Genomic DNA, 10000 nt, shown 5'->3' with positions numbered 1-10000 from the left:
AAACTGTATTGTTTGGCTTTCCCGCATCAACTCGATGGTACGCGAATCTAGCAAAGGAGGGGATTAGAACTTGATGATCACTGATGCTGAAGTTAATGCAATAATCATAACTGAAATCAGGATATTTGTCTTTCATGTAAAATATGAGGCACATATGTATTACACAAGCAATTGTATTCTTTCACTGTCTATGAACAGAAGAAACTTGAGTCATTATTAAACTTTTCTGGGAGAAAAAAATCATAAATAAATAAAAACAATAATTTTCTTTTAATTTTTACAATACTTTACAATTACAATACTCACTATAAATCAAGCAGACATAAAACTAGAGACATAAAATAACAAACCTAGTTTTTTTATCTCAAATAAATACCTTCTTTTTACCACTGAAACCATTACATCACTAAATTTAAACTCACTTGCAACAGGCTGCAGGTATATGACTCCCTCATAATCAATATATGAAGGGATGGCATTAAAAGTGGAAAAGGCAGGTAGAGGGCTAGGAAGCCACTGTTTTATCCTCTTATAAGTGTTCTCTTTGGTATCATAAGAAATGTTTTCTTGATCAACCAGCATTGAAAGGATGCTCAAACTCTCAGCTTCCTGCAAAGAGATGTCATAAACTTTTTACATTTTTAAATGGATTAGCTATCATCTGGTTAAATTCTACTTGTAGTCTTTTCTCTAAATTAGACATTTCACTCAGATTTAGCATTCTAAAATCAAAACAAAATGCTTAAGGCAACCTATCTGTATACTGCTTCCACTATTAATATGATTTAAATTGACCCTATGAGAAAAGAATACCTGCAAGCAAAAATCTTCACAACTCAGGACTTTTTCGCAAGTTAAGGTACATGTTGAGTCTGCAAGGCTGCTCTTCTCAATTAAGGTGGAATCATCTGGTTGAACTGACCTGTAAAAAAGAATTAAATGTTATATATGTGTGGGAAATTGGTAAATCCCATTTTGGAAATCAAAGAATGTTATCATTATGAAATTGGAGTCAGAGCATCAAATGACACACCATACACCTAACAAAAGTAAATCCAGAACACATATGAAAACAGATTTATCTATTTGAAACAAAGTGCATTTATTTGTTCTGACAGTTGTAAAAAAGGAAAAAAGAAAGAAAGATGGAGAAGAAGGAAAGAAGAAGAAGAAAAAAAAAAGCATTTCATCAACACACTTGGCAGGTAATGCTACACCACACTCTATCAGCAGCTCGTTGATGGAGATGGTAAGCACAGTGTTGGGCTCAAAGGGACCTCCGACTTCTTCCTGCATCCAGCCCAGCTCCACCGGCATCACTTTGACTCCTAATTCAGGGTCCAGGACTGACCGGCCCTGGATGTGAGAAAGCACAGAACTGAATAGAATGAAAAGACACCGAATAGACACATATGCTGATCAGCTAGTTTCTATTTTCAATCCAACCTACAGATCACAAAGATTCTGATAGCTAGCACTCATTTTTGCTAACAATGAAAATGCACTGGATCAGGTTATGCAGTCCCTGTGACTCACAAATATAAGGTAAAAATAACCACAGTACCTGTTGATTTACCATTATCATGACAACATACTGACAATCAAGCAAACAAAAACATTTATGCATAGCATCTAATCAATGAACAGAGCACCAATAAATCAATAATAATAACAGTAATGGCAATAATAACAATAGTCTAATAACATTAATAATAATAATAAAAATAATTCAATTCAAGCTGGTTTCAAACTCAATGGTCCATCTAATATTACACATTGCTATTTTTAAAAAAGCATAATGTGTATATGTCAAGCAAAATGAGCATAATAACAGTAATAGTAAGTAACAATATTGATAAAATTATGTGTCTTGCCTTCCGTTTCATGTAAAGGTTACTGCGTGTAGACAATTCTTCTTTCAGACGGTCAAAAGTGATGCCAGGCCATTGACTCTTTCCCATTGGTGGTGCAATTCCTGCCAGGCTCACAATCAGGGCAAGATTCTTGATACCTGCTAATTTCTCAGGTAATGGCAACACCTGAGAAAGCTTGACCCATTCCATGCCACCACAATCAACTAGCAACACCTGAAGATAATGCTATAATTTTTCAAAAGGAATGGACAGAGTGTCTAGTTCAAAATCTTTATTTTAGTAGAGTATTTTTATCTCATGGCAATCTGATGAATTAAAGATCCTCGATGTGATTTTAAAAAATTCCACGAATACACATACAAAAGTCAAAAACTATTACTAATACCTATCCCCTTCAATGTAGTCATCTTGTTTAATTATATATGTGATTCACACTGGATCTCCTCCACAGTGTCAAAACCTTTAACAACCTTCAACTCAAGAAATATCACCAGTGATTGGATCCATGATTACAACCTGTGATGTTCTAAGGTGCATAATGAAGGACACTGTGCAAGTGACCTGAATTGTGGTACAATTACAACTGGGCTCTATAACATGACAATGTGGCCCCTCACAGTTCATTGAAAATTACAAGTTCTATGTAGTGAAACCTCACCTGAGGTCTATATCATTATAATTATTCTCTCCTGTTTTCCCATTCGTAGAACTGGTAGGAGTAAAGTTTATACAAGAGGTGCAAAGTAGTTTTGGATCACTTCAGCCTCCTGCCTCACCCTGAACATAGTTCTTCCTAAACTCATTATCTCAGAAAATCACACCTCATAATTACTGTATACTGCTAGATATAAACAGAAAAAATTTGATTAGAAAAAAAGGGGTTAAATGATGAATGGATAAAGCACTGAGTAAGAGCATGGAAACCACAGGCTAACTAATAAAGAAATCTGAAATACAAACCTGCACATTGTTGAGATCCCACTTTATAATTCTAGCTCGAGCGCAGAAAGGTGCATCTATTTTTCTAACGGCACACAGTTCTCCAGGAACTGGCTTGAACTGCGGTGGTTGTGAGATTTGATTAAGTTCTTCATCCAACTGATTTTGCAAACTGTAAGATGATATAAAATACAAAAATCTAAAATACAGCCAGTAACAAACTGTTTATAAATCTAGTTGGAAATCACTGATGATAAAAAATCATAATACAGTTTCTGAGAAAAAACTCAATAAAATAAAAGGGAAAAAATATATGATGCACCAATATAATTTATATAAAGCAAACTAACTGCTTTAGCAGTCACTATATCATATATCATAAAAAAGGCAGGAACATACAAGATTTGGAAATAAAGAGTTAGAAAGTTAGAAAGAAAAACTTTGTAAAAATAAACTGTACTAACTCTCTGAACATGGCTGCCTGGGAAGCAAGACGTATTTGGATGCGACAAACTGACAGTGCAGTCAAGAATTCCACGAGCACACACCTTTTTCCTGCACAAACTGCCCCTGGTTTTAATACTGGTGCCTGTAATTGAAGACCTGCTAAGAATACACTGCAAGAGTAGATGATAAATGATAACTGTAAATCCATCCAGTCTAAATACTACACAAAGTGGTGTATAAATCAATAAAGACTTTTGCAAATCAGGAGTTATAATTCTACTGCACCAGACAGACTGCTAATAGTGTGTGATCAAACATCAAATGGAAGGCAGAAGAAATGTTTTTAATGTGATACCTGTAACTGAACTTTTTACTTTATCTTTTAATTTCATTATAATTGACATTCTAGCTAGTTTTCTTGAAATCTAAGCATTACTCCTCTAAAATTATTAATAATTCTTTTTAGAATGTTGACAGAAATATTCCTGATGTTCCTTCTGGTATACATACATCCCAGTTTACCCTACATGCAATGACAATACTGGTTATGATGAATAGAGCCAAAGCAATAGAAAACCTCAAAGGTCAACAGTTAGCAATGATGATTGAGCTATCCCAGCAATAGAAGGGAAAATTAATGGACACCAATAATAAAGGCACAATGAATCTAGAAATGGAGAATTAAATTTTGGCCAGTAAAATGCTCCAGAAAAGATGGATAATGATTATAAAAAATAGCTCTTATCTAAATAAGTGACTGGTTCCATAATAATTACTGAGTGGTGATTTCTTGTGTTAACAAATAACTTCAGATGAGTTGCTATTGATTCATAACACAATATATGAGGCAAGGGATTTGAGTTCACTCTCCTCATTGGATCGCTGCTGACTGTTGGATCAGTTGAAATCATTTTGAACAGTTTGTTAATTCAAAAAATGGAAATTCTGCAATCTGGCACATCAATACAATTAACCCATTGATTGCGGTATTAAAAAAATATTTGTGCAGTAGGATGGCTGGTTTACATTGTCTGGCACGGTGCCATCCGCGTCTATGACCGACTCTGCCTTTACAGCAAATCATGCCATTCGCTGCTAATGGGTTAAAATCAGAGGTTGGTAAAAAGGACTGATCTAATAAATAAAGCAAGTAAACTGAACATACCTGTATTTGTTTGAGCTGTTTCAAAGCTCTTTTAGATCTGACTTGCCTCTTGTCCTGCATCATCTCACCACCAAGCATGAGGCGAAGGGCCTGATTCTTCTGATAGTGGATCTTGCTGCTCAAAGATAGTTATATTACACAGATGAAAGAATGATTTCTATTGTCAAAACTATTGTGAATATTTACATGAATAATATGTGGCAATTTTTTTTATAGGCAAGTATTCACATGAACATACAAATATATTAAAGAGATAGGATGTTAATGTAAAACTCACATATTTTGCCGTTAAATTACTTACAAGTTTTCTGGTGCTTCTGCAATTCCCAACTCCATTAGTTGTTCCCCAACATCTTCAGGCTCTTGTGAGCAGATCATCAAACTAACAATGCATTCATCATTATCACAGTTATGGAAGAATGCCTGCAAAAGAAGAAAAAAGGGAGTAAAAATAAGGGAAGGAGGGCAAAAGGGAAGAGGGAGAGAGCAAGAAGGAGAAGGACAGAAGGAAAGAGAAAGAAACAAAAGGAGTGACAGTGATTGTAGAGGGGGGGAGAAGAAGAAGAAGAAGACGATAAAGAAGAAAAGAAAAGAGAAAGAGAGCATAGACACATTTCATCAACAGCTTACAAAGTTTTGCAATCATAACAAAAAAAAGGTACTACAATATCATTTTACCTTCAATTCCTTGTTGTCACAAATTGTAGCCATATGGTCAGCAGCATTCTTGGGCCAACTCTCACCAATGGGATTGATGTCTTGTAGTCGGCACTTAATGGCCTGTATTTTGGTGGAATATTTGATTTTTTGCAGTGACAATCATGTAACAAATAATATTTCAATATCATCTATAGTATACCTAACTTTTTATTTCTTCAACCTACTCAAAAAATCAAATAAATTAAAGAAGAATAGACATGCACAAAAAACATAGACTTCAAATAACCTTATCATATATACATAGAGTTATTAATAATAATAAAATACATTTTGTATTAAATTCAGTTCATTATTTGCAATTAGTACACATCTAAGTTTACAAAAAGGTCTTTAGTTATCTTGGTACATTATAACAATCTATTCTTCAAACAAATAACAATGATAATGATGATAAAGGCCCTTAAAATAAGAAAGTAAAAGCAAATCTATACCTGGGCTGGCAACTTCAAGAAATCTTCTGTAATCTTGTAAATTTGCTTGTACCACAACCTCTCCTTATTGCCATAGTCAACATATCTGACATCCACTTGCTTCTTTCCAGGAATGTCTTCAATGACAGCCCTGTACCATTTGTCATCTCCAGTGTACAAGGCAACACATGGCATACCTGAAAAAAAGGCATCAAGAGGAAAAAGAAGAACAAATAAAACAAGAGGAACGATATGATAATCATAAAAAAGGAAAAAAAAAAGAAAGAAAGCAGAACATAAAAAAGGACATATAATTGATTACTTCATTAAGCAAAGTGGACTAAGACGAGGACTAATACTGTTAAGCCTAAGATCATGTCAAAAGTGAGGGTAGACCGAAATTGGGAACTACAATAATTATCTTACTAGATACTTATGGAGTGCTAACTAGTAGCTGAAGATGAAGTTGAGGAAGGAGGGCAGAGTGCAAGGCAAGGGTGTGGCAGAAAGTGTAAATGCAACTTTGAGGCAACAAGTAACGACTCAGTGATAAATGGTGCCAAGTGGTTTCAATGTTTATTATTCATATAAAGTTGTAATACACTACAAAATTAACTTGTTAAAACAATCATTCTTGGCTCATTTTGGCCATAATAACCCTGTGTCAGGGACATTACCTAAACTAGAGGGAATAATATTCATTTGCAGAACAAGCATAAACACACAATAAATAACAATATGAAACATAACTGCGGCGACTCTTCAATACTTCATGGAACATTCATGGGCTAAATACCACTCATTTGTAAAAAAAAACATCTATAAGCATAAGCGCATAGTAGTTCCTCAAAATTCAAACATCTCAAGGTATGCAAGTGTAACATTTATTCTAAATCAAAAGAAAAACTAAAAAAAATAATATTGAAAATAAAGAGAAAAAGAAAAAAGGATGGCTGGAAGCTAATTTTTTCAGTGAATATTTTTTTTCATTAGTTCAAAAATATGATATACAAAGGAGAAGGTAGCACATGTAATATAAGAAAGAAATAACTTCATTGACAAAGCATACCAATTCGAGGGGCATAGATGCGCCAGTCGACAGTGGCTGCAACTTTGGGTGACCTGTAGTGTTTTTGTATTTCCTGCATTAACTTGTTGAGGTGAGTTGCATATGATGCAAGTTGCAGACAGAAGTCATGTGGTGTTGTGAGGCTGGAGAGCAACACACTGGTGCCGTCTTCCCCAAAAGGAACCTCTTGGCGGAAATATGACCTCTTCCAAATTGCTGCTGCCTGCTTGTTGTGCTACAATTTGTGTAAAAAAAAAGAAGAAAAAAGAAGGCTTTCATGTAAAACTAATATTCTTGATGGCTCTCTTTATATGAATATTCTAGCAAATCAAATATTCTAATAGTAATAAAATCAAAATAAAAGATATTTTATTAATATCATATATTATGTCCATCAGCAATAATTTTTACATTGCATTATTTTCATACTATATTCTAAAAATCATATTTAGCATATACATAGATCTTAAAGCTGTTTCTCAATATCATGCTTTATACATATAATTCAATACATATCTAAGCAATATCTATAACTGCTATCTCTTTTGAATTATTTTTACATCCCTTTTTTTTGCCTCTATTTCTTTTCATCTACTATGAAAAAAATAAATAAGTAAAAAGGAAAAGAAAAGAAAAAACAAAGAAGATGAAGAAGAAGAAGCAAGAGAAAAAGAAAAATAAGAAAAATACAACTCTTAATACAATTCATATACATACACACATATATTCATCATCTTACCCTATCTTGTGGAGAAAAATTAACATAAATAGCACACTCCAAAAAGATGAGAACTTCTCGGATGGAGAGGGGGCCATCATTGACGATGCCAGTTACTGTTGACGGTCTCCAAAGATCCACCTTTTTGGGGAATGAAGTTTAAGTAATACATCACTATACCAGACTCTATACTAGATATCAATTCAACTATATCTGCATCATAACGCCTATGCATATTGAATCAAGGAGACCTGGGAAATCCCTTGACAAAAAATTTCACATTCATTTTGACCAATGAACAGACACTGTAACAGTCATACAAATGAAAACATAAGAAACAACTAGTATTTCCATATTGAAACTCCATGCCCTTAACACCAAAACTATTTTGTCAACTTACCTGATAAACTCCAGTGTCACTTTCTCTATCTTTAACATGGAGCAACTTCAACTGAACACCATTCACAAGCTCAGCAAATACATTAATGGCATCTGAATCCCAAAGGTTTCCTCTGGCAGGTAAGATCTCCCACAGTCCACAAGCAAACAAATATGATGGTAATCTTTCCAACTTGTACTCAGGTGGACATGGTTTGAGTCTGTGAAGAAGTAGAAGAAGAAAAAGAAGAAGAAAAACAAGCATTTACCTCTAGGGATAACAGTGGAAGCAATGTCAAAAATATCTCATTTTCAACTACCTCAAATACTTGCTTTAAATTTCAAATTTAAATAAATGGATAATACACCCGATCTGAATTGTTCCATTGAACATAAATCAATAATATAATCAATTAAATATATTGAAGAAAAAAAAAAATATATATCTACCTATATATACACACACATTTAAATGGTATATTAGAACAAACAACAGCCTACCTTTCCACTCTGAGAACTTCACTATTTCCATAATCCACATACTTAACAAATACTTCCTTCATATCCATTGCTACAGAGGTCACAACAGCTCGATACCAGACATTGTCTTTAGTGTACTGTGCTAAATACAGTTTTCCTAAAATAATATGGCAAAAAATATTGTCAGTTTTACAAATCAATAGCTGTTATATATTTCTCAACTGTAATTCATGTCCAATCATACTGAGATGCTTGTTTTCATAACATCTTTACTAAATACCAGCATTTGAGTTTACCTTAAAGTCACATTCTTAAGAAACTTCTTAAAAAAACTGTATTCAAATGCAAATGCAAATATTCTCACCAACAACAGGGTTTGTCATCAAAAATTCACTCTCTCTAGCAATGAGGTTAATCACTTTCGACATCAATTGAATCTTTGCTGCGTCAGCAAGTCTCTGGATGTAGAATACAGATGGATTCTGGATATGAGTGACAATCACCTCATCGTTTATCACAACTGGGAAGGGAAGAAGTGGAAAACATAGAAAAATGGAATTAATAAATAAATGAACAAATAAAGAAGAATGTTATTAAATAAATGAAGAATACAGCCCTACTAAATTAAATGCACGCAAATTTTGAAAAATTAAGACCAAAAACGAGACCTCAATAAAATAACAGTTGCCTGTCACTGGATTTCTTTTCCTCAATCAATATGAAAATAATCTCAAAATATGTCTTCTTTATCTATCTTCTATATAATCTTAAATCTTTATATTCACAAAGTAAAAATAAAGAGCCAAAGACATTTTCACTACTCTTCAAGTTATCATTGATTCATCTTATTGTAAAAGAAAAAAAATTGCAATAATGATGAGATAACTGAATTTAATGATGTCCATATTTTCTATGGTTGATATTTGTGTAAAAAATCAACAATAACAAAAATAGTGATAGCAATTATAATAATAACAATGACAATGACAATAATAATAATAACATAATAATGATGATGATGATGATGATAATAATAATAATGATAATAATAATATAATGATGATCATGATAATAATGATGATGATGATGATAATAAAAAAAAAATATATATAATAATAATAATAATAATGATAATCCATAGCCTATATGATATGATATATAACTGAGAAGCCCCTTGTAAGAGTAAAGGAAAGAAAAAAGGAAAGGAAGATAGAAAAAAAACATTATGGGATACTAGATAAACCATTTAAGTATAATAATATCCAATAAAATTGAATAAAAATCTTTAAAAGATATAACAATAGAAATGTAAATTTTGCAACTCTACAGCTTTAACTCAAAATTTCCAAAGTTTTTGAAATTGTTGGTGACAGTTAGTGACTAAAAGCCTAGTTTTAACCTAAGATCTGTATTTTTATATAATCATTACATAAAAGTTAGCCGATGCCTAAGAACACTATGGCAGTTAATTAGGCAGACAAATACACTGTCAAATATACTCATTTCATACATGCAGCATTTTTTGATGGCTGAATTGAAGTTGCAACACCTGATGGCTGGGAGTGTAAACTTGATACTGAGACACTTTTCCGCAAACTCCTCAAGGAACATGTCTTTGGCCTTGCTCCATGAGCTCTCCAAAGCTTGTTAATAAAAAGAGGGAAAAATAAATATTACTTAATTAGCGTCACAAATAAATCATCTCAGAAAAAAATACATAGGTAATAATATTCACAATTAAACTAAACACTTGAGTTCATAACTAATTTGCATATCTCCAAAACAGACCATTTCTAACCC

At 33.0% G+C, this 10000-nt stretch overlaps 1 protein-coding gene across 2 annotated transcripts in view; it reads right to left on the bottom strand.

The window, feature by feature from the left end:
• LOC122247833 (RING finger protein 17) overlaps positions 1-10000 on the bottom strand; it is a 169899-nt gene that overhangs the window by 6926 nt on the left and 152973 nt on the right. For both annotated transcript variants that reach the window (XM_086551635.1, XM_086551634.1), the window contains exons 13-29: positions 9711-9843; positions 8565-8720; positions 8222-8357; positions 7743-7941; positions 7364-7483; positions 6625-6859; positions 5577-5752; positions 5104-5205; positions 4727-4848; positions 4426-4540; positions 3278-3402; positions 2835-2985; positions 1875-2087; positions 1199-1356; positions 814-922; positions 423-609; positions 1-47 (exon numbers count right to left, since the gene is read on the bottom strand). The exon at positions 1-47 is cut by the window's left edge. In XM_086551635.1, coding sequence (XP_086407761.1) covers positions 1-47; positions 423-609; positions 814-922; positions 1199-1356; positions 1875-2087; positions 2835-2985; positions 3278-3402; positions 4426-4540; positions 4727-4848; positions 5104-5205; positions 5577-5752; positions 6625-6859; positions 7364-7483; positions 7743-7941; positions 8222-8357; positions 8565-8720; positions 9711-9843 — 2484 coding nt within the window. The remainder of the gene's footprint in view (positions 48-422; positions 610-813; positions 923-1198; positions 1357-1874; positions 2088-2834; positions 2986-3277; positions 3403-4425; positions 4541-4726; positions 4849-5103; positions 5206-5576; positions 5753-6624; positions 6860-7363; positions 7484-7742; positions 7942-8221; positions 8358-8564; positions 8721-9710; positions 9844-10000) is intronic.

This window comes from Penaeus japonicus, unplaced genomic scaffold, assembly GCF_977035675.1.
Source record: "Penaeus japonicus unplaced genomic scaffold, GWHDUDI00000001_assembly GWHDUDI00000025, whole genome shotgun sequence".
Classification (NCBI taxonomy): Eukaryota; Metazoa; Arthropoda; class Malacostraca; order Decapoda; family Penaeidae; genus Penaeus; species Penaeus japonicus.
The sequence above is the reverse complement of the archived record's forward strand: the minus strand, read 5'-3'. Positions and strand labels throughout refer to the sequence as shown.